The following is a 24,367-nucleotide window of genomic DNA, read 5'->3' on the forward strand; positions in this document are numbered from 1 at the left end:
TATGCATGCTGGCAGAAAGTAAATAGTAACATGACCTAAATATACTGAAAATGTATTATTCAGAGCCTGACTTGCTATATGTTGCTCATCTGTGGGATCCGTTGTTGTGTAAAACTACTGAAAAAAACACCTTGAGCTGCTCTGTTACACAGGGACACGTTTTTTTTTCCATTACTATGAATAAGCAGCACCAGTGTGTTTGCTGCTGCTGCTGCTTCCAGAAATACTCACTAGTGCATACAAAGCTGCAGAAGAAAATAAGCATGGAGCAAATGCCCTACATGCATGAGTAACATTTTCTAAAATGTACAGTGCCCAAATCTTTTTTTTTTTTTTTGCTAAATTCTGTTCCATTTTTTCTGAAAATTTAAAGACTGTTTTTCTTAGTAGGAAACACATAATGCATGAGGATTTGGACCAAAAACAGGCCAAAAAATTCCATAAATACTTAATAGAGACTTCTTTGCTCTGGTCTTTTGTAAAAATATGTTGAAAATGGGCATAAAGAGACTGGAGATGCTGTATAACTATAATCACACTTGAAAAATATTCACAATGTAAACGAAAATAGTCCCAGATCAGAGGTGTGGATTAGATTCCAGAAGCACATCAACACTAAATCTTAATTTCAACTTTTCTTCCTTTTGTTTTTTTTATTTCATCTACATTAAATGCATGAATTTAAGAGGTTTTTCTGAGTGTAAGTACACTACTATGTTGGATAGGAGCCATTATGGATGGCGAGGCGATGCAGCTTCCATTAAAGGAGGAAGTCTGCAGGCTCACTAACCTTGGTCGACTTTCAGTTATCGCAGCAGAGACTGTGATTACCATCGTGTTGAGCAAAATGCCGACTCTTTTGCTCTCTCGTAAACTCCACAATAAAAAAAAAATGCTGATGTATGATGGAGCTGTATTACATATCATTTTAATGTGTTGAAAACCCTTTTTTTTCTCCAACAAAGCAAGTCAAGCACAATGGTGCACATAAACACATGTTGAAAGTTCATGAGCTATTTCACGAGAAGAGCAAAACAACCAAAGTAATAGCCTACATTAAGCATACCATTAAAGAAAGAAAGAAAAAGAACAATATAAAAACAAATAGGCCACACAACATAAAAAAGTGTCTATAAACAAGGTTAGACTGCTCGAAAAACACATTATTCAACATAATTTGTCCCTCCTATAATACTTCATGGTTAACATTTCTTCATTAATGTTGTATAGTGGGGGGGGGGGGGGAAATCAGCCTGATAGTACTGAGACAAGCATGAACTCCAATGTCTATAGTTGTTTTGGTGTCAATTCTAGGGTTACTAAAGCAGTATCAGCAGAATAATATATTGATTTCTATGTAAATAAACGCCCTAAAGGGGACACATTTCAGCAAAAAAAATGTGGAATGTAACATTATCTTCACATCAAATTGTCCTCGGCTGAGCAGCGCTTCAGGTCCATCCACATGCTTCTGTCAGGATCAGTAGCTTCATGCTACAAGCCTCTCTGGACCTGCGCTGTAGATCCAGGAGCAAGGATCCACTGTGTAAAACTCTATTAACATAATGACTTCCCTGTTTAAGTGGATTGTGGCTTCATGTATTGAAAAACAAACTCAGTTACGAACGTCCGTGACAAACTTTCTTTCGCGCAGAAAGCGATATTTCTTGTCGTGTTTCTTCCAACGGGGCAGAGTTATTCACTTGATAGTAGCACCACAGCTAAGAAACAAAAGGCCGAGTAGAAAACTGGATGAGCAGAAGAAAAAAAAAAAGAAACAGTGCAGTAAACATGTGATGAAGCAATATATTAAAAACAGACTTCTCTTGGTTTTCTTTTGGTTACATCAGCATTTTGGCATTGTTAAAAAAAACAAACCCTTCTTCTGCAGAGATGGTGGAAATCAATAAAAACATCACGAAGGATTCGAGTTAACAGTTTTTCTCCTCGTCCAGCAAAGATCAACAGAAAAAAAAAAAGACACAATTCCTGTTCTCCTTATTGCGTCAGTAAATCGGGCATTTCTGTAACTGTCACTCTACCAATATGCTGCAGAACCAAAACCAACATTGTGTAAAATAATTTAATATATCTTGCATCTTAATGAATGATGTCAAGCTTGTCTGATTTGATGACAAGTATTTATTTATTGTTTTACAGATAACATACTTCACAGGGTTACCTTAGAGGTAAAAATCTCCCGACAGAACTCGGCTTTGACTCGTCGGAGACAGAGGGGAAGATGAACATACTTTTATCAAGCACACATTGTAAACAACTGAGCAATATTTAAGTCTAAATGGCGTACCATAGAATAGGTGAGAGACAACAAAATGTAAGTAAGAAGATGTGCCTCTTGCTTGCAAAGACAAAAGTTTCATTTTTACAAAACAAATAATGGTCACTGACATTTTTTCTACGCTTTATTTTTTTTAGTGGCTGAGAGGTAGAATGGAGTATTTTCAGTTAAAACCAATGATTTTATTTATTTACTTTATCTTATCATTTCATCATAATGAGTGAAAACATTACGAGTGAATAAGTAACCCCAGCCCTCTGATTATGATGTGAAATCTGTACAAACGTCTCCATTGGTTGCGGCATTGTTTGGATTTTTATTGTGAAACTTCTTGTTTGTATCCCAAAAGTCCAACGGTATAAGCAGAGGAATTTTTTTTTTTTCAAACTTTTTCTGGTTTAGGATTTCACAGTACCTCGCCAAACTGTGGGGCAGTGAATTCCTTTAATACTGTGAATAGCAACGTCAGTCCATGGTTTTTTTGTTTGTTTGTTTGTTTTTTCGTGGATGAGGTGGAGAGATGGATATATTCAGTTGGAAGTATCCGAATGGACGCTTCCGGGTCCTTCTGTGGGCGATGTCACTGACGAAGGAGTCGGAGCATCTTGCCAGCCACCGTTTGTCTGTGAAGATACAAGAAAAAAAATTACCTCATGGGAAACAAAAAATGGGTACAGAAGTGTCAATATTAGCCTTTCCTCTGTCATAGCACTTCAATGTTGTACAAAAAAAATGTTCATGAACCACACATTTACCCTGGATGACTCTTCGTATTTATACACTGTTTCTGGAATCTTGTAGCCTAGCCGCGCTAGACAACCCACGGCAACGAATTTAATTCTCTGCCAGGGTGGGTCTAGTAAGGCTCAAGGCTGGATTCTCCTAAAACTGGCCGGACCAATCACCATGAAGTGTAGAGTCAGAAGGCGGGCGTAACTAAGTGACGACAGAGGCGCGACGATTCTGACAGAAACAACCGGAAACAACTAGCCTAGCCGCGCTAGACAACCCACGGCAACGAATTTAATTCTCTGTCAGGGTCGACAACAAAAACGACAACAGTCATTGAGCTCCATTAGCACCGACTCTGAATAATCTTTCTGTTAACATGTCTGTAATATACTTGAGCTTCACCCATTGACTGTATAAATAAGGCTTCACCGAACTCCCACATCCTCTGATTTCCGGCGCTCTAGGAACTACGTCAGCCTATTCGTTGCGCTGATTGGTTGTATACCTACCCAATTCCTGCAGAGGGATTTGATAGACAACCTTTTAGCCCGCCTCCCTCCCTGTCGAGCGTCCCTAGACCCTTGTGCCTTCAGAACATGGGTCTAGCAGGGCTATGCTAGGAAAAATTGCACAGATCGCTCACAAGCTGCACCAAATGTGTAATCAGTTTGATAATAGTCTATGTTAACTACTATTTCTTCCTGCGTGGTTTGGTAAAACCTTCACTGCCTGGCTGTTTTAGAAAAACACTGATTTTACAATGTATTATAATGTAAATATAATAAAATATATCATGTATCTTTTCATTCATTTATATCCTCTGTACTGGACATTAGTTTTTTAACTATATCCTTTGACTCATTTGAGCTACCCTACTAAATCCCGATGTGCGTAATCGAGGACATCCTGGCCTTTCCAGTGATATCTCAAGTGATTGGGTGGGATGATTGGAACTTTGTTTTCATGCTGACAAAATGGAGATGGCAGCAAAATGCTCCTGCCAGGAAAAGAGAAAAGTTCAGTCAGAAATTGTCAAGATATTGATGTTTTCCTGATGGTAAACATATTTATGAATATGTCGGGAATTAGGAATTGGGGCCAGAGTTCAGTCAAACTTTTTGTAGGTAAAATAATATCAATGTCAGCTGTGATGGACATGAAAATGATTTAAGGGTGTTCGCTAATAGCATTCAAATTTCTGCCCCAAAACACGTTTCTTTGCGGGGTAATAAACACACTGAATGTAAAGTAATTAATGGAGTGAGTAAACAGTTGTTTATTACTGTTTCATTCAGCCTCTTAATTTTTTACACTATTGTTAATTTAGTTTCCTTAAATTAACTGGCATTCTTGTTTTCTTCACGGCCCATTTTGATTCCAAAGTGTCGCTCTTTTTTATGGTAAAATTGCTCTGTTGTCTCTGGAATCCAATTATTTTTGTACAATTCTAAACTGTGAGTTGTTTTAGCTCCAACGAAGCAGGAAATAACCACAAGAGTTAAATATTTAAAGACGTTTTTTCTTCCTCGGTTCTCAGGAGGTTATGTATATATTTATAGAAGATCACAATTTTGATGTCATTGCCATGTCTCACTGATAAATATGAAGCCAGAGCCTGGAGAAGTTTAGCCCAACTATCTCTATTCAGCTTGTTTTAATGAGTAACATTTTACATTATTCTTGTTTAAAAGTAAAATTTCACCAAGACAACTGGAATCAGAGGGAGCCACTGTACCGTGCTCATAATCCTCACACAGCTGCAAGTTTCACACTTTAGTTTTGGCACAGATCAAATGAATAATGTGTTAATTAGTGAGATTTAGAGATGCCTGACAGAGGCGGGATAGTGGTTTCTCACCATATACAGTCTTTGTGCAACACCAAATGAACAGATGTGAGGGTGGCATCAGTCTACTTATCGAAGTTTTGCTTTAAAAATCAAATACGTGTATGATTCTGCTGCGGAAAATGCCCCTAAAAAATGTAATCTTTATTTCTTTTTGACTTTATTATAAACCACGCTGCGTATTATTTAAAATTTCCGTGCGTTTGTTGACGAGAACACATGCATGGATTTTCACTGGCTATTTCCTTGAATTTAAATGAATAAAAGGGGATAATTATATGACTGGGGTCATGAAGTTGCTGCATTTGTTGGTTTGGAAATATAGTAGAAAAATATCATCAGTGAGAGACAGTCAGATAGAAAGTGTTTTATATAAGTGTATTTGGATACTACGAAAGATAAAAAATAAGAAAAACTAGGCGCATTAAGAACTGTCTTCTAGGAGACTCTTCATTTAAAAAAATACTCTTGTGCCACTTCTCTCATTTTCCCTCCAAACGCCTGACATAATGTGAGATAAACAGAAGAGAGGAGAAACAGAATACATGGACCTTTCATATATCTCAGAATATACCCCTGAGATGGTTGATAAAAGAATAAATTATCACAACAACAAAAAAAACTAGCTCTTTAAAATAGAAGCCCTCTCAAATCATGGTAAAAGGTTGACTAAAGACCATTAAGGACATTAATTGCAATTTCCACGCTATTAGTGAGTGCTGGGAATGTGCTTTGGCAGCCTCTTATTTCCAAACCCTGTTATTTTGTGTAAAGACCGACTGTCATCTTATTCAGGGGGAAAAAAGAGATGAGGGAAAAAAAAATGTCCAGTCTCCGAGAGAGGCGACACCCACTAGCAATTTGAGGGGTGTAATTGCTGTTCAAGGATAAAGAAGGAGAGGTGAAGCACGAGAGTTCAGTCTGCAAGTCTTAGAGAGAAAAAAAATATCATCGGGTTAAATAAATACGAGACCTCATTCACAAGCTCTGCGCTGCAAAAGCACAATAAGAGTCTCATATTGTCATCATTACTGATATCCAGTGTAGCTGCTGTTCTGTTAGGCCTGGATGCTTATAATCTACTTCAGCCACAACTAGCTTTAGAAGTACTTTTTATTGCATCACTGCCTGATGTTTAAATATTGCATGGTTGCCTGTTTCTGATTTTTTTCATTCCTTAAAGACCTACACTAACCGACTGGTTGGACTTGTGGCCTTGAAAATATTATTGTTTGTGGCAAAAAAAAACCCCAAAAAATGCAACCTGCATTTCCTAATTGAAGCACTTCGAAAGTATATGATGCCCTTATTCATTTTTTAAAAAATAAAGAAATAAAAACAGGCAAAATGTGATTTAACATTAATTCTTTGTCTTACATCCTACTTTCACAAGTAGGATGTAAGACAGTACAGACGATATGCACTGGAAGGAACATTTTGTGCATCTAGACAGGATAATGTGCAGTAATTGGGCAGTAAATCAGGACTGTCCATATAGGGATATATGCAGCTATACATTGGTAGGTTCTGTAACAAAGGCATGTAGCGGTTTCTGAATGGCTCACAGATTTAATAATGTAATGAATATGTTTCATTCCCAAGCCCAAATTCAAACTTGCATTGAGTTTGGAGGTCAGTTTTGGCTTTACAAGTTGAGACTTTCTCAGCTTTCATGACAGCGCACTGTAATAAACATCCACTTCGAGCTGAGCCTGTTGCACATCGAAGCAAGCTGGATGCGTTCGTGTTCTTATTTTAGCACGAGGGGTGTTGCAGGCTTGGCTGTCAGTGCTGCTGTTCCTGTGGATGAATGATCTGACCAATGTGCTTGGACTGTTAGCCCAAAGCCCCGCTCTTTCTGTCCCTGTGACTGTCGTATTGATTCTGTTCAGCCCCGCGCAGCCTGTCGCTATGGATCTACATGCTAACGCACTGCCTCCAGTCTTGCCTGTCCCGCCCTGCCCAGCCCAGCAAAGAGACCGACAACTGGCCCAGCCTTTGACAGGCTAGTTAAGGAGTTATTTTAGGAATTAGCGAAACTTTTCCCGTGATGTCGGTCTTGGAGGGGACTGTGAGTATGACTCGTCCTACGGTGCCGATGAGAGAGCAGCGTCGGGAGGGAGGATGACACCTGTGTCCTTGTTTCTGTCGACTGCAGGTGCCTCGCTAACACTAATACCCTCCGACAGGCTAGGAGCATGTCCAGATACTCAGCCTGGTAGCTGCCTCACTGCCTGCCACCGAGGGCACGGCTGGAGCAGGAAGGGAGGGGGGCAACAGGCTGGACAGCAGCCCAACCCCAGCAAAGTCTGCTAAGTGGCATCCCAGTGTGCAAACAGGTTCAGACGATATCACCACCACACACATCCTGGAATCATTGCAAAGTAAAACAGCAAAGAAGCGTGAGGAAGGACAGAGGGAGATTGTTTACAGGTCTTACGTTGATGCCCTGTGGACTGTACATCTGGCTGGCTGCGAGGCTGTCACTGTATCCTCCGGTCTGGCTGATAACATGGCGAAGGGTATCCACCTGGAACGGCGGGGACACAGACAAAAGGCCTGGTCAGACAAAAGCTCTGGATAACAAAGACAGTTATGCACAATGAAAGGTCAGCCTGATAGTAAAAGGGTAGCGTAAACAGGAAAAGGTTACAAACAGCGAATCAGAGCGATTAGTCTGCTAATCCAAGCTTGATAACAGGCACTGCGGACTGACAATAACACAAGACAAATCATGGGAAGTTACTAATTATGAATGCTTTTGTAGTTGTGGGTAAATAATACATCAAAATCAGGCATTAGTAGTAGCAGCAGTATATATTTACATACTACTCATCCTATTGTTTACTGTATATGCACCCATGCATTTTTTGTTATTGTTATTTTTTTTACCTCACATGAAACTGAAGCAAATGCCAATAAAACCTTGGAGCTTTTGAGGTCTTTTATTTTTTAACAGAAAAGTTTTACTGTAATTCTGCCATTTCCATGTTATTTCACTGGAAGCTACACTCCAGCTTTTTTGCATCTTCTGCACAAAAACACACCTTCCGTATCGATTTCACAACAAGGCCGACTGCTCTACTTAAGAGGCCAATTAAGCCGAAGTTGTACTTTCTTATTTTCCTACATGTAATTGTACATCTCTAAGAGCTGAAGTGATTTAAATGTGATCACAAGAAAAGCCTTTTAAAGCAACCTGGGTTTTGATAATTGAGGGCAAACCCCGAAGACCTCTTTACCTCCTATAAGGGTTGCTCCTTTTGCATATTCATTAGTGACCTAAAGCATTTGCAGAGCTGATCTGAATAGAAAAGGAGTGATGTAGGGATGAGGAAATGATGCCAAGAGCACTAAAACCAAACGAGATTATCACCACGGGTGGTGATTCCTTAATGTGTAGTGAGAGTTGTAACACTGTGCTGGTCAGAACTGTCCACTGGGGCAAGGTCAGGGAGCCGCAGAGCACCAGTGGCTATGTGAACTCTTGTCAGGAGTGCTGATGAGTGCTGCATCGTTTCCAAAACTGTCTGCCGTCGTCTATTCAACAGCGACATGACAATGGTTTCTACATTAATGTAAAGCCTCAGGCTTAGTGTAACCTCTGTTGCACTGCGTAGGTCAAGTTGTTGTGGGCATCTGAACTCCCAGACTGGTCAGTGGCTGAACAATGTCACAAATGAGCTCAAGAATTGGTCACTTTTCAGTCATGAAGGACACTAGGCTTGGAGAGGCGCCTACCTGGGATTGTATGTTGGCCCCAACCTGCCCCCCTTGGTACGAGTCCCCATTGAGGGACTGCACACTCATGAACAAGTCTCCGGAGTTTGACATGTTAAAAGAGCCAGCAGAACCTGAGAATACACAGAGGCAGAGAAGAAGAAAGAGAGCGAAGAAGAGAGAGAGAAGAAAGCAACAGGGGAAGAAGAGAGGGACAGAAAAAGGAGTTAAAATGATCATGCATAAGCAAAAGTTCATTAAGTGGGTTAGTTAGAGAGGGTGGCAGGCATAATGAAAAAGGCTTTTTCTGCAAACACACGACACAAGCAGTGGGTGAACATTAAAATATTTCATCATTTCAAAGGAAAAATCAACCAACAAGGACAATCAAGACAGACTCTCATTGTAAAACTGCTTAAGCTCCAGTTAAAACGAGCCTCATGGATTATATTGCTGTTAAACGTCCGTGCTGCTAGTGTTTCATTAAGGAAGTAATAATTGATCTGCAGGAAGACCCAAAGAATCGTCGTCGTCCTTTAATGGACCCCAGCTCCCCAGATGTAAAGAGACCATCGCGTAACTTGATTTCAACACCCGGTCCTAATCCAATACAGTTGCAAAGTCTCTATATGACAAAAGACTCCGATTGCCCTCTGAGCAGCTTAATGGCATACATGAGGTCAACCGGACAAGAGGCAGGAAAAATTAACGTCCACAAGACCAAGAGGTCAATAACAGAGAGAGAGAGAGAGAGAGAGAGAAAATGAGTGAGAGAGGCAGAGAAGAAGAAGAAAAAATGGAACAAATAGAGCAAGAAAGCTAAAGCGCATTACTGGGTTATTTAAGGAGAAGATGGGCATTCTGTTAGTCTGAATGCAACAGCAGCAGAGACGGAATTCTTGAGTCAGGGCTGGACTATGACAACATTGTTGTGCTCCATCCTCTGCATCTATTTTCTCTACAGAGCTGCTTTTATCACAGCCCCAAAGTCCTTTTTTCCAAAACCTGAAGCTCACCTGCCGAGTTGGGAGTTGACGGCGAGTTGGCCTGGCTGCCGTGAGCGGACACACTGGTTGCATTGACCGCAGTCCTCGCCGCGTACATGTTGGCCTCTTCTTGGAACTTGCCGATGTTTTTCTTGTATCGGATTCTCTTGTTCCCAAACCAGTTTGAAACCTGTCAAGACAGCAGCAAGTTTAATTGCAGCAAATTTAAGGTGATCCGTTTACGAATTAACCATCGAGTCGTCCTGCGGGTCAAAATTGACCCGTTTTAAAGTTTGAAAAAGTGGGGGGAAAAAACATATTTTCACAGAGAAACTTCTGATGTCCACATTTTTCAACATTTTTGGGAAATCTATGAACATTTTTTGGTGGAAAAAAAAGTTAAAAATGTTTCTTAAGAACATCCATAAAAAAATCAACCAAAATCCAGCGAAATTCGCTGGATTTTGGTTGATTTTTTTGTGAATGTTCTTAAACGAAATAGTAGACGTTTTACTGATATATATATGTAATTACTTTAGATATTTTTAGGATTTTTTAAATTATTTTTTTGAAAATATTTACAAGAATTTTCTTGCCAAATTTGGAGGATTTTTTTTTACAATATAACTTTCAAGAGAATCTTTTAAGGAATTATTGAAATTTTCTTCCTGAAGGTTTTGCAAATGTTCAGAAATTTGAGGAATTTTTTTGTTGAATTTTTGGATTTTTTTCAGACAAGGCAACAATATTTTTTGGTGCTCGTAAATGACGACAACAGGAGGGCTAAATCCACTGTGGCAACATTTTACTTGCAGTGTTCAGTATTAAGAACATAACAATGAAGTCTGAATTATGAGTCCCGCACCATTTAGTGTGCCACCTTTGAGCACCACTAGCGGTTGCGATAAAAATAACTGTGGTTTCCACGTGGATTTTCGAAACTGAAGTAACTCCGCATGTCTGATTATCATTGGGTTGTGGTACTCTGCCTAAATTTACAGTAATCGGATCTACGAGAAAATATTGATATAATTCTTAGATTGCAGTTTTACACCAACCACTTGGAAATGTACCAGCAATATTCCTACAGTGATGTCTGTGCAGATCGGTGTTTTATCACATGTTCACGGATCATCTCTATGGTATTCTTGCAGCTGACAGGACTGTTTCTAATTCAAATTGTGGCCTACATGATTTTAATTGGGTGTACTGTGTATAAATTACTATTTCTGTTCAGCTTTTTTTACTCTCATTTACTTAGTGGCATTGATACACTGATATTAAAAATGATTGCAACTATGCAGCAGAGCAGGACACCAGCTCACACCTGTGTTATGAACGCAGCCTGTAACGAAGTCTAACATTTTCTCTTTTGAAATAATAACAATGTTTCTATTAATTTAGAAATTCTGAGTGACACTGAATTTAAAGTGTAGCTGCAGATTATTCACAGCGATCCTGTCCTCAGATGAATGTGGCTTTAATGCCTTATTTCCCTATCATTGACATCGTTGTCATGGCGACATTAACTGCTGAAGAGAGTGTTGTGTGTTGACGCTACCGAGTTCATGCGTTAACGTTACACCAGAGAATTTGCTACCAGCTCCCAAATCACACATACGGAATGTGTTTTGTCTTCAGTGCACAATTTGTACAACTAGTGGAAATGTAAGAATGTGTCTGAGTCAGAAAAAAGCACAGAAGAACTTGTCTGAGTCATGTTTCCCTCAGGTTAACGATGAGACGAGACGATTGTGATGTAAACACCAGGTCAGGAACCGCACTGATGGAACTGATTACAGACAAAGGCTCCAAAGTGTTTTGACTACTTTGAACTTGAATGTATGTTGATTTAAAGTGAGAAGTTAATTTATTTTGTTACCGTCAATCGTCAGAGACCTCAAACCTTGAAAAAAAAAAAAACGATGTGGACTAATTAGTCTAAGAACCCATGCAGTAGACCTGAGACTGACACTGAAATATGAATCCAAGGATAACTGCAAATGTAAAATTTAACATATTACAAGACAATCAATGAAACACTGTATACATGTCAAAAAGAAAGGTTTGCTTCATAATAATTAAGCATGTGTTGATATAAAGCTTTATCTTGTTAATTGTTGTTAATACTTAGAATCAACTGACTCCCACAAGCTATTGGTCAGATATTCTCAGAACCCTGAAGCTTACAGCAGCCCAGTATTGTATTAAGATTGATAAAAATCAACTGTTTATCTGATCATTACTAATGGAAACTCCCAGCTTACAGCGCTTTGGGCCCACTGAAGCCCAGTGATTTCAGATTATTTTAATTGATTCTTGCTCGCACATTTCCCCCCACATAGTCTATGTCGATTAGTTTGTTCTTTCTGGATACCTGTGACACTGTGATGGCACATTTCTTGGCCAGTTCTTCTTTGGCCTCCTCGCTGGGATAGGGGTTACTGAGATGGGAGTAAAAGTACTCGTTTAGGATCTCTGTCGCCTGTTTGTTGAAGTTCCTCCTCTTTCGTCTGGCCAGAAACAACAGAGAGAGACAAGGAGTAGAGATTTAGAACACTGAATTGAAGTCCTCTCTTGGGCCATTGGAAAAAAAAAACACACCTTGAAACTACATCTAATTATGGAAACACAATTCAATCTGAATGATGGATGACAACAAAAGGTAAAATAAAAATATTTTGGACCATTTTTGGAGTGAAATGCATTCAAACTGAGGGATAGGTTTAGCTGTACGCCACAACAAGGACACACACGGACCTGGCATCGAGAAAACGTGAGCGCAGGATCATAACGGCCTCGCAGGTGCTCTGTTTCAGCTGCATCTGGATGGAGCTGAACTTGCGGTGGATGATGCCGACCATGCGCTCGATCTCTTTGGGCGAGATGGGTCGTGTTCGAGACTGCTCCCTCAGCAGGTTCATCACATGGGTGGTGAACTCATTGCACGCCTGGATGCACAGACAGACAGGATTCATAAGAAGAATAACTATCACAGAGGCTGGACAGCTTCAGACAGAACAAAAGGATGAAATTGGATTCTGGAGAGGCCGCACCTTCGCTCACAGGCCTTGGCCTCGTACAAGCAGCGCTGACAGTATAACAGCAGCAGCTTTAGAGGTAATAAGAGTAGTCTAAATTAAAGCAGCAGACACAGTGCCATGTTTCAAGCCAAACAAATGTAGCAGCGGAGTCATACAGTGGAGGCAGCGAGACTTGCAGTGCTCTGAATATTAAAAAGACTTCTCTTCAATGGAAGAGAAAATGTGACAAGTGAAGAGAAATCTAAAATGACAGCAGGCTTTCAGTCCCGTTCACGTTCAAGAGGTTTAAACTGTCTCCCTTTCTTTTCACTCCATCTTTCCGTCTACCTCGTTCTCTCTCTGTCTGAATCAGTCACTGGATATGACTGCATTCAGAGTCAAGGTGTCTGTTGCTTGTCAACACCAGGGTTACGTCAGTCAAAGTGATGCACCGAGCAGCCGTTCTGCTTGCACACACACGCTAGACACTACTCACTCATAAGCGCGTGAGGTGTACATAGCGTGGTGACACAAAAATGCTCAGGTGTATATTGACTGTGACAGTTAGCGATGACTAGCCTTCCTCGGAGAAGATGACAAACCCAGAACGCTTTGACTTCCGAGGGAATGACAAGACGTTACAGTCTTTGGAAAAGAGCTGGTGTGTGACTGATATAATGGCTGCTTTCCTGCTGAAGATAGCATCTCTGAAAGCTTGGCTTGTCATGAGCTGTCCTGCGAGTGCTGATTTCAAGAGCATTTTACTATTATATTGAGAAAATGAGCTAAAAATTCTCTGCAAAGTATCTCATCCGTCCTTTATAGCGTCTTAATCTTATGTCAGCCCACAGAATGGAACTTTTTCTTGCTTGTAGTGAACAAAGGACAAGGAAAAAAAAGTTGTGGACGTGATGCAAGGACATTATGGTGATCAAACACTGACATTCACTCAGTGCACAAATTTTTTAATTCGCTTTAGCTGCATGTTTTATCACATAGATGGAAACACATTGAAACTTCTAGCTCAGATGTGATTGCTCTCCTCCACAGATAGAAGCCAGAGGTCAGGGTCAAATACTGCCTTCCCACTTCAGGACAGATTAACAGAAAAGATCAGGTGCACCATCAACATAGCCACTAGATCAGTCCAGTTTCAAATGAAATACACCTGCCTCAAAGTAACCTCTGTGAGAACTGAGATAAATCCATGATCCTTGATACACTAAAGTTGAGGAAAAGCTGAGCAGATTTTGCAGCAGTGGGTAATAAAGAATGAGGCTGCTCGTCCCCCACCTGTTCATACTTCTCCAGCTCTGTGTGGTAAATTTGCCGGATCTGTGACAGCTTGGCCCGGTAGTCGGAGTGTTCTGCTGAGTTGTCGGCGCCGATGCCACCGGTAGCCGCCGCGGCCGCCGCTGCAGCCGCCGACCCGCCGCCTTTCTCGGGCCCGGCCACGCCCTCCGCCAGCAGCATGTTGTCCAGTCGCATCAGCTGGGGATCTGGAGGCTCCTCCTCCTGGGCGCCTCGGATACTGAGCACTACAAGACAGCAGAAGAAGAAGAAGATATGAAAACAATGATGCCAAACAGCCCTGTTTACATGGATGCTCAAAATGACTGAATACCAAAATAGAAGAATTTTACAACAGCTGAAAAACAGTCCTAACTATTCTTCCTCCCTGAAATATGCCGATATAATAGTTCCAGTCTGTGCCATAAAGACCTGCAGCCTCACACAGGCTGGCAGCTAAGCAAGACCATAAAAGTATCATTTCATCGATTCTGACTATCATTTCTTTTTATTTTTTAAATGCACACGGCCTCCCACCAGAGTTCATCTTTCACTGCACTCCGTATGCTCAGACTACGTTTAGTTTCTAGCTGGTAGCTTCATTATCCTGTCAGCAGCCGTCTAAACAGAAAAAGAAACTAATAACATAAGTCGGACGCAGTTTATTAACCTAAAAGCACCTGGCTTGCATGAATTAGTTAAGGAGATTACAGAAATTGAGCTAAATAAAGGAGTTCCTGTGTTAGACATGGATACACAAATTGACGATGATACTCGAGGAACAGCAAAAGGTTCAGAAATCATGTTTTATTGGAGCCATTAGGATAAATATTAGCAGCAGTGATCAAACTTCGTAAACTGAGATGCAAAGTACTGTGGGGTTTTTTCTCATATCATAAAATTAAATAAAATATGCATTCTTGCAGCCCTCTTGGACACCAGTACTGTATTCATACTGTTAACTTGGAATCTTAATTTAGTGAAAATTGCGATGGCTTTGTTTACACTGTTGTGAAGGACAGAGCTTGAACATAAACTGGGCTCTCAAGTGACCCTCATCTCCCATGGTGAAGAGTCTGGAGTGTAAACACAACAAATACAGCCCTGCTGAAGTGGCCATGCACGAACAACAGACACACTATATCACACTAATACACACACACATTTCCACTCAGTTATTCTGAGAAATACGTGTGGCATGTTCTTATCTTATACAAAAACTATAATCCACTGACTCCTTCCACAACACTGTTTCCTCTCCCGGATTTCTTCACTAGCTCATCGGGATGAACACACACACACACACACACACACACACACACAGGTGTTTCACCGCCACTTTCTATCTGAGGATCAGTCCCATTGTCCTGCCTCTCTCTGCCACCAGAAGGCTCCCTCGGTAAAGAAGCAGCGCGTCCTGCTTTTCTCTGAGGTGCTGAAAACAGCCGACCAGGTGCAGCCCTCCATTCCATCCACTGTCTTCAAGGACAAAGACAAAGCTCACGCTGCCACAGCATTTTGCCACGCACACTTCAACCCACGCATCCTTCAAAAAAAGCTTCAATCCTGCACCACGTACTGTGTGACTCCTCCATGATGACTGTAGACAGTGAGGGTAAATGACAAGCTGTGTGACAGAGCGGTAAAGCCATATTGTAGCTAAACAGTCTCAGGTCACAGCGTCGGCTCCTTTGTAATGACGATGTAAGGTTGAGTCGCCCCGTGACCTTTCTGGCGAGCAGGGGGTCCAGATGGATTCCAGAGGCCGCTCGGGGAGCTCGTCCTCCTCTTTCCAACCGCCCTCCCAGCCCTCTTTTTCCTTCCATCCTGTTTTTTCTCCTCCAGCAACAACATCATCCATTCCCATCAGCTCCAACACGTGAGGAAGCTCAGCTCAAGAGGCAAATGTCAATGGCTATCAGACGGCTGGAAAAGGTCAGGAGTTCAGATGGGGAGCAGACGCATGTACGCATGTGTGTTTATGTGTGAGTGCGGGGGGCGAAGCGGGGGTGGGGGTGGGGGTGCGTTTGTGCACATGTGCTGGTGGATGAATATGTGGATATTTTTCATGTGAATCACACCAGCGGGAAATTATAGCACTCGCCAATTTGATTCTGACAAACTAGTGGCACATCCCAACCAGAGGGGGAATCTAATGAGCCTAAGAGTGATTTATTCATTCCCTCCAAGTCCCCGAGTGCACAACTAAAAGCATGAAATGGATTAAATAAATACAATTAATAAGGAAAATCAAACAATTCACTGTGCTGTGGCATAATTACCCTAACCACAGCCATCAGCTTTATTTATTTCTGTTCAGTAATAGCAATGAAATCGATTAGACCTCGATGCCAGTCAGAGTGCTCGTTGTGAACTCTGCAACCGTGGACTATACATTAACATAATCACCTGACAAAGGGAAGTGCCCTCTATTACAATAAATCACACACTCCCAACACTTGCATAATAACACCAAAAAACCTTTTAAGCGCACTTTGTCGCCTATTGTAGCCACAAAGGCATGGAGTCCATACCGCTGTGCCGTTCTCTTATTCCATGGACAGTCACAGATTAGTATCTATAAAAGGAAGATGGCCATCATCTCATCTTGATCATTACCGACAGACTTAATTGAACAATGAGAGGACACAATTCCCCTCTCTGTCGCTTCCTCCCTCCCTCCCTCCCTCTCTCCTTCCTCCTCCTCCTCCTTTCCTCTTCTTCTTCTCTCCTTCCCTTTGTGCACGCTCTTGTATAATTCCTTTCCCTGAGATGTGGGGCACTAAACCCAAAAAGGCACGGCATAAAAAATGAATACGTATCATAAACAATTCTCCAGCCGCTTCCTGAATAATGAATGGAATTCCAAGAATAAGCCTTTGTTTTGGCTATTGACAAAATTAATTTCCGCTGTTTTACTTCCTTAAGAGCTGGCCCATGCCCGTCGCCACATTGCCTGCTGTTTGCAGACAACGGGAGTGTAAATAAACATGACGATTAAGCCACCCACTCATACGGGGAGAATCAAGGTACGCGGCACGCTCGCACATGCAAACACACAGCACAAACACGCACTTTTGCGAACAAGTGTAAGCACTCATATAGGCACAAACACACACACACTCAAACGGAGAGTAAAAATACACAGCTATGCACATTGGCAGACTACCCTGAGCACCCAGCCTGGCGCCCTGCGAGCGCTTTTAAATGAAAACATGTTTAATTAATGATGTTGAAGTATTCTGTCACAATTAGGAAGATTTACAATCAAACAAGGCAGCAGTGATGTCCCTGACAGCCATGATGAAAGTTTAGCCCTCTTGCCTGTGACTGGCAGCTAGCAGCCGATGCTGGACTGGATCCATTTCCCATCAATACAGTAATGCAATACACTCCTCAGCCCTGTTGTGTATATGTGTGTGTGTGTGTGTGTGTGTGTGAGTCCTTTCTTGCCTAGCTCTTGTCCAAATCACATGACCCCAGAGAGGACCAGGCAGTGGCTGTGCTCTCTATCGATTGTGTGGGCACACGTCATCTAGGGTTTCAGCAGTTAATAAATCAGGCCTGCTCCTGACACAAATGTGTGTGTGCGTATGTGTGTGTATACATCTATGTGTGTGTGTGTGTGTGTGTGTGTGTGTGTGTGGGCCTGTCACAGAGCAGTCAGCAGGAGTGAAAGCGACAGCCACATGATAATGTAACATCACCACCATTCATCCCTGCCACACAGCATTCTGAGACAAAACAACAACAACCTAGGAACCTGAAAAAAGCAGCGTGATTTACAGCAGACATGACAAGTATCACTAATACAAATCCTCCCCTCCCCGCTCCTTCAAGGAGTTCAGCCTCCTGCCCCTCATCTGCATTTGATACAAGCCCAGCAAATGCAGTGTTGGTGCGACGCAGCCGTATGCGCCACATTATATGCTGACCCACAGAACCCAGTGCTAAACAAAGCTATTATCATTACTGAGAATATCAGAAAATAAATGATCTAATTTACTACATATGTGATCATTTCTACTCAATTGAATCTGGGCTTTAATAAAGGAAGGACAATCACAGTGAATATATTAATCAGAGCCCATGAGAAAGCCTCTGACACGAACAGCTGTTATACTCTCGGTATTTTGCCACTCAAACAGCCTCAAAATCTCCTTTATTGCGTTTGTACTTTAGTGTAGCTGAAAGCTGTATTTGTGATGCATGCATGAACTGCTGAGGAACTTTCTCAGGCCCAAGATGCTCTCTTCAATGAGATAATGAAAAGCTCTTTAAAGATTACTGCAGCGATTTAGCACTGGCCTCCTATAACACTGTCTGACTGCACAGTTAAATGGACACATTATGTTCCATTCATTCTTTCTTCTGCTCAAAGTCTGGTGCCTACATTAGTCTGGACACATTATGTTCCATTCATTCTTTCTTCTGCTCGAAGTCTGGTGCCTACATTACCCACAACGCAACAGTTTTCACTATCAGTAAAGGCATGAATTCCCAAAATAATGCCAAACAAAAAAAGCTCACATGACATTCAACAGACCTCATGTGATTTTGATTTGTGTAGCTCTCCTCAAATGTGATCCAAACACAGCCTCAAAAGAGTTTTGTAGTGAAAAATGAGTCAAATTAAAGTTACTTTGATAATATACACACAGCAATGTTCAGTCCAATCAAATGAAAACATGTTGCTCAGCTCCACTCCTTGTTTTATTGGGTGCTTTTGTGTATCAGGTGATTTAATTTTGACAGATTAAAATTGAGATTTTAGACAAGAATCTGTTTAGGCCAAGCAGATTTATGTTGCGACACATTATCAATTAATCTGCCACTATTTTCTTGATTCATCTGCTAATTGTTTGGTCAATATAATGTCAGGAAATGATGAAAAATGACCAAAGCTCCTGTTTTCACAGTATGTGCCTGTGCAAACCCCACCGCCAGACCAAAGAATCTAATTTACTATCACATAAAACAAAGAAATGCAGCAAATCCTCCCAGCTGACAACTTTCATGTAGGTAATATTTGGCACTTTTGCATGAAAAATCACCAGAAATCTTGCTGATTTAATTTTCTGCCACCCGACTAATGAGTTAATCACTATTTCAGCTGAACAGGAGAGCATGAATCTACTGATTTCAGCTTTTTAGGCTTGATAGTTTTCAATACTCTGCTCTACAAACACATTTCAGTTGGTACCAATAAAGCAATCATCATAAAACGCTGCATTGTGCCATATTTCATACTGACCCACAGAGTAGAGGTAAACTACTAAGCAATGCTATTATCATTACTGAGAGCACTAAATGAATATTATGTTACATTACACCCAATTTACTGTGCATGTGGTCATTTCTACTGAATTGAATGTGGGCTTTAATAAAGAAAAGGACATTCGTTTTGAATTTGCTAATCGGATCTCACAACAGAGCCTCAGCCATGAAAACTTTTGGTAAACATCGGCTTGTTTAAATAGTCTTAAAATATTCTCCACTCTACGCTCAAAGCTAGATTTGTGACTATCCGTGAACTCATGGGAAACTTTCTCAGGCCCAAAATGTTCTCTCCATCACCACATAATGGGAAGTTGTACAGCCTCAGTACACAAGGGCATAGTCATAAAGTACCTCTAAAACAGCTTTATGTTTTATCAGCCATCTCGACTATCATGTGCAGAAAGGGGGCAGAGCTGGAGTGTTGTCTCTGGCACCGGGTGGGGGGATGGGGGATACCAAGGACAAGGAAAAACACCAAAGAAATACTGGAGGGACATGCAGAGATGAGGAGATGCGGATGGTTCGGGCAAGGAGGGAAGAGAGTGATGGAGGGGGAATGAAAGGCGAAAAATAGAAATGGAATAGGAAAGCGAGGTGTCAATTAAAAAAATGAACCCCAGTGCATTTGGGAGGTGACAGCTGGTGGGAGACGAGCTGACAGGCGTCACATTAGGCGGATTTGGTGGCCGCTCCCCTCATCCCCTCCTTTTTTTTTCCCTTCTCCTCTCCCTCCGTCTCTTTCGTTTCTCTGGCTTTCTCCACTGGCGATCGGTAGTTTCTCATGCAGCAGTATAGCGGCGGCGGCAAGCGAGGCAAGAACTCAGCTTGGTGTTTTTCAGAACAAGTTCCCCCTGCAGCTACTCCTAATAACGGTAATTATCGTCATCATCTGAGGCTTAAGCAGGCCAGTTTGAGGCCTGAGGGGCTGGCCTGATAATGAGGCAGCCAGCGCCAGAGGAGAAGACCATTCAGAGCACCGCCCTGCCACCAACGCTGAGCACTCCCATTTAAAAGCCTTCATTAAAATAATTCATTATTCAAAATAGGCAATACATTAGCCCCCGGCTGTCAGTCTTTCTTAAGGTGTCTTAAAATATATATCTCCTTGATTGAATCAAACTCATGCTCAGCCCATGCAGTTCTAACAGCTTCAGGCTGCACTGGAAACCACAGCATCTGAATAACTGAGGAGAAGTCACGAGCTGCTAGCAAAGAGACAAAGAACATCTCTATGGAGTGAGGGCAATCCACAGGAAGATACTAAGTACACGAATGACTAGTTGTGTTCATTTCTGGATAAACCTTGGCCAGAGCTTGGTTGTTTAAGTCTTTTTTTAAAGTTTTTTTTTCCTTTTTAAACACCTGGGCAGGTGACTGATAAAGAGGAAGAAGAAAGAAGACTACAGATGAATTCAAAAGGAAGACATTGCAATTATCGTCCAACCATTTCTGTCATTTTCTGAAACCGACAATCTAGCATTCATGTCCTTTTCAGCAAGTTGTCAGGTGTGTGAAGGTGGCAGGGTTTGGAATCCTCTCTTTATTCTTATTTTTTCCACTATCTATAAGACTATTTCTCACACTTTTATGCTTCATAAAAGCCAGCTTTTCACGCCGTCTTTGAGTCTAACGTTTAACTCCTTGATGCCTCAATTTATTTACAATTAAATTTTTTTTTTAAATTTAACTTTTTTTTTTGCTTACCAGCTGATGCTAAGATAAGTGGAGATTGTTAATTTGTCTATTACACTGATATGTAATAATAATAATAACAGATATATAACAATTAGGTGCCACTCCGACCGGTCCTATGAGAAATCAGTGCTTGCAAAAGGTTCCGAGGTACATATTGAATATGCACAAACCGGCATTGGGGGAAATGAATACGTTATCTCGGCTGCAGTCTGAAAGAAAGTGGTCTGTCACGAATTTGCGACAATTGGCATCAAGGGGTAAAGAACCGCTATGAACACTTTTGCCCTCTAAAACCATAGGACGTCTCACACAAACTGGTTCTCTTCAAGCACTTCAGTCAACTCTATAACCCCCACATTCATGACAATGCCAATAGTTTCACATTTCTTGATACTAGTGCAAAAATAATATGTGCCAAAATGCGAGTTTCAGCTCTGAGTCCTTTCTTATTTAAACAAATTGCCAGAGTACCACTGGGTAATTTGTCAATTCCTCAGCTGGTCTTAGCCAAAACTGCAGTCTTCACAATGATAAGCTTTACAAATATTAAATGGAAGAATGAGAAAATAGGCCAAAGAATCTGAACAAACATCCAATGCCAATTTGTGCCATTTGGCAGTTTACAGTAGTGCTTTCTACAATCACACTTTGGCTGCACTGATCAACTCTTATGAGGTTAGAATTTGCAGCATTTTATCTAATTGCGCTAAAAAAAAAGATCACATTTGTCATCCACTTTCCAGCAAATAAATTGCAGCCTCCAATCCAGTGACAGGCAGCATAGTGATGCTGTCCCAGCCAACAGTTGGTGAGGAGGTGATGTGTGAAGCCAGGAGGAGTTTGTCCATGATAGTTAGCGTCCTGCCCTGACTGTTGCCCTACAAGCCCTCCCCACGCACCAGGACAAGACATCAAACAAGAGGTCCAGTAAAACAATCCTCCTCCAGTCCCCGTGGTGTGTGTTCCTGTGCATGGCACATTTCATAAGGCCCCGCTCTTTGACTGGTGATGAGTTTATGCGAAGGTAATTAACAGTAATTAATCCTTAATTACAGCAATTAGCAGAGTCGCAGTAAATTAAGCCACATCTGGAGGCACGGAGCAGGGCTAGACAAGTAGGGGTGGGCTTTTTGACAAGTGGGGAGGCAGAGACCATGTGAGGGAGACTGTTTAGGTCTACCTGGGATGTCCAGGTTGCCGTCCCTGCTCCAGGGACCTGTGGGATCTCAGAGGTGGGTGATGGAGCAGGCTCTGATGAACACAAAAGTCAGAGAGAGGAGGTTCATTGCTGAGCAAAATTGCTTTATCTCAGGGAGAAAGGCTCCCTTAAGCTACCATGCAAGGACACCCACCATATGGCCGCTCATAGACAGTAGTGCTTGTGGTTCTGCTTGGCTGTGCTCGGCTTCACTCGACAACATGTGAACATGCATTTTACACAGCCATCGCCAGAAAGCAAACCTGGCTCTGCGGAAAGAAGAAAGCTACAGCCAGTATTTACAGAATAAATACAAACAGCACCAACAGGCAGAGCTGGAACATTGTCGTTATTAGCATAATGCTCTGAGTCCATTCAGAGTCACATGGTCCGTGTTCCATCCTCTACTATTAAAAAAGATTCTGAGTGGTTAACTTAGATTATCCCATGATACATTTCATCTCCACTGGGAGCAATATCTTCCATGATGACAATGCCCTCTCATAAAGCACAAGTGGTCACTGAGTGCTTTGAATGGCATGATAATGATGTTAGCCATATGCCTTTCTGTAATAGATATGATCCGATTGTCTTTGCTATATATAGATAAGCCCAAACCAAGCATCTACGTATATATATATATATATATATACTATATATATATATATATATGTACGTTATCTGTGCATCACGGAACATTACATCAGAGACTCAAATATTCCTACACAGGAGGATCCAGTTGGTCACGTGAATTCACAGACAACATTAAGATTAAATCTAATATTTTGTTCTTATCAAGGCGCTCATTCTTCCGTTTGCTAGAGCAGCTCAGAGGTTTAATGGTTAAATCCTCTTTAGCTTCCTTAATTTCTGTCACACAGCAAAGCCCTGAAGCCTTTTGCACAAGTTCAGATCACATCCCTACAAAACTACAAAGGGCACTTTTGTTGTCCCAATGACAAATCATGGCAAAGCTAAAAAATATCAGTACTGTCAGTGTGGTGGATCTTGCCAAAAGACATTCCAGGATAAGTTACATCTGCAAGAACAAATAAGTATTTTCAACCACTGTACTTAAGCAAAATGTTGAAGTATATAGACTTTACTGAGCAGTTTATGCATAATACTAATGTGCAGTTTTACACGCCAACATTTCTGATGTAAACATGGAACTCATTATACCACAACAATTACACAGAAATTCTATTTTAAGCATTATTTTTGATAAAATCACCCAGAGTTAAGTCGCTTTTTAAAAAATCTCAGCCAGAACCAACATCAGAATGATGCGTACACAATCTGTCAACAAAACCAAAGTACATGATTTTAATAATATAATGTCAAAGGAGAATAACGTACATGATCAATACATTAACTGTAGACACCTTTAGTAGGTCTTACTTTAAAGTAAGTCATATTTTGAATGCAGAACTGTACAATAGTTGCAGAACAAACTATTGTATTTTTCTGTAAGATGTCAGAAATAATGACAATTGCCCGGAATGGTGAGTTTAAGCAGTTTTTTTTCAAATTGTGTCTCATGTATTGTATTTTAAAAGTATGAAGCACAAAGATAGTCAACTTACTGCATATGAAAAAACAATCAAAGTATCGTTGTTTCTCATTTTTGAGAAGATGAAACAGGTTGAATGGTTTGCCCCTTTTTCTTCATCAATTGCAATGATTACTTGTTTAGTTCAACAGATGCAGGTTATTTTTCTTTTTATAAGACTATTGGATAATTGACTGATCATGTGCAATGTTATCTAGTCTCAGGAATTCAGAAGTTGAAAAAAAAATCCACCGCGACTTCGAAACTGAAAGATTATTTGGAAAAAAAGGCAAAAAAAACTCCAAAACTTTAAATTTCAAATGAAAATGCAATCGCTGTCTTGGTAAATTCCTAATTTATTGATCAAGCACTAGGATAATAGAGCGTACTTCATGTGAGCGAAATGCTGATCCAAGATTTCTACGCCCATACTTACATGCTTATCTCATGCTCGTCATCAAAACAAAACAAAGGTATCCCAAAAGCTGAGCACAAAGCTGCAGTGTAAAGACTGTGGGAGTTTCACTGATAAGGCGCAAACATTAGGCTACAAGGTGCCATTAATAGTGTTACACTTGAGAGATTTGCTCTGGCAGGAAATATTGCCTCTTCCTACATTTATCAGGGAGCTTCCCATCAAGGCAAAATAAGTCAAACTGGCTTTGTTCTGCTGCGTGTGCAGTTTGTTTGGACGCTGTCACAACTACAGAAATCCCTGTGAGGTTTACTGCTTCGCCGGGCCTGGT

The 24,367-nt window shown here is 41.1% G+C and overlaps 1 protein-coding gene across 4 annotated transcripts in view; it reads right to left on the reverse strand.

Moving 5' to 3' along the window:
• Nucleotides 1-912: 912 nt before the first annotated feature.
• The window catches only part of pbx1a (pre-B-cell leukemia homeobox 1a), a 50,331-nt gene continuing 26,876 nt past the window's right edge, over nucleotides 913-24,367 (reverse strand). The window contains exons 3-9 of one of the 4 annotated variants that reach the window (XM_022203036.2): nucleotides 13,900-14,144; nucleotides 12,344-12,534; nucleotides 11,961-12,096; nucleotides 9,614-9,773; nucleotides 8,619-8,731; nucleotides 7,309-7,407; nucleotides 913-2,922 (exon numbers count right to left, since the gene is read on the reverse strand). In XM_022203036.2, the coding sequence (XP_022058728.1) occupies nucleotides 2,830-2,922; nucleotides 7,309-7,407; nucleotides 8,619-8,731; nucleotides 9,614-9,773; nucleotides 11,961-12,096; nucleotides 12,344-12,534; nucleotides 13,900-14,144 (1,037 nt within the window). In that variant the 3' untranslated portion in view covers nucleotides 913-2,829. The remainder of the gene's footprint in view (nucleotides 2,923-7,308; nucleotides 7,408-8,618; nucleotides 8,732-9,613; nucleotides 9,774-11,960; nucleotides 12,097-12,343; nucleotides 12,535-13,899; nucleotides 14,145-24,367) is intronic. The other 3 variants (XM_022203044.2, XR_002596076.2, XM_022203052.2) reach the window with 3 other exon arrangements.

Source organism: Acanthochromis polyacanthus, chromosome 9 (assembly GCF_021347895.1).
Source record: "Acanthochromis polyacanthus isolate Apoly-LR-REF ecotype Palm Island chromosome 9, KAUST_Apoly_ChrSc, whole genome shotgun sequence".
In the NCBI taxonomy this organism is placed as follows: Eukaryota; Metazoa; Chordata; class Actinopteri; family Pomacentridae; genus Acanthochromis; species Acanthochromis polyacanthus.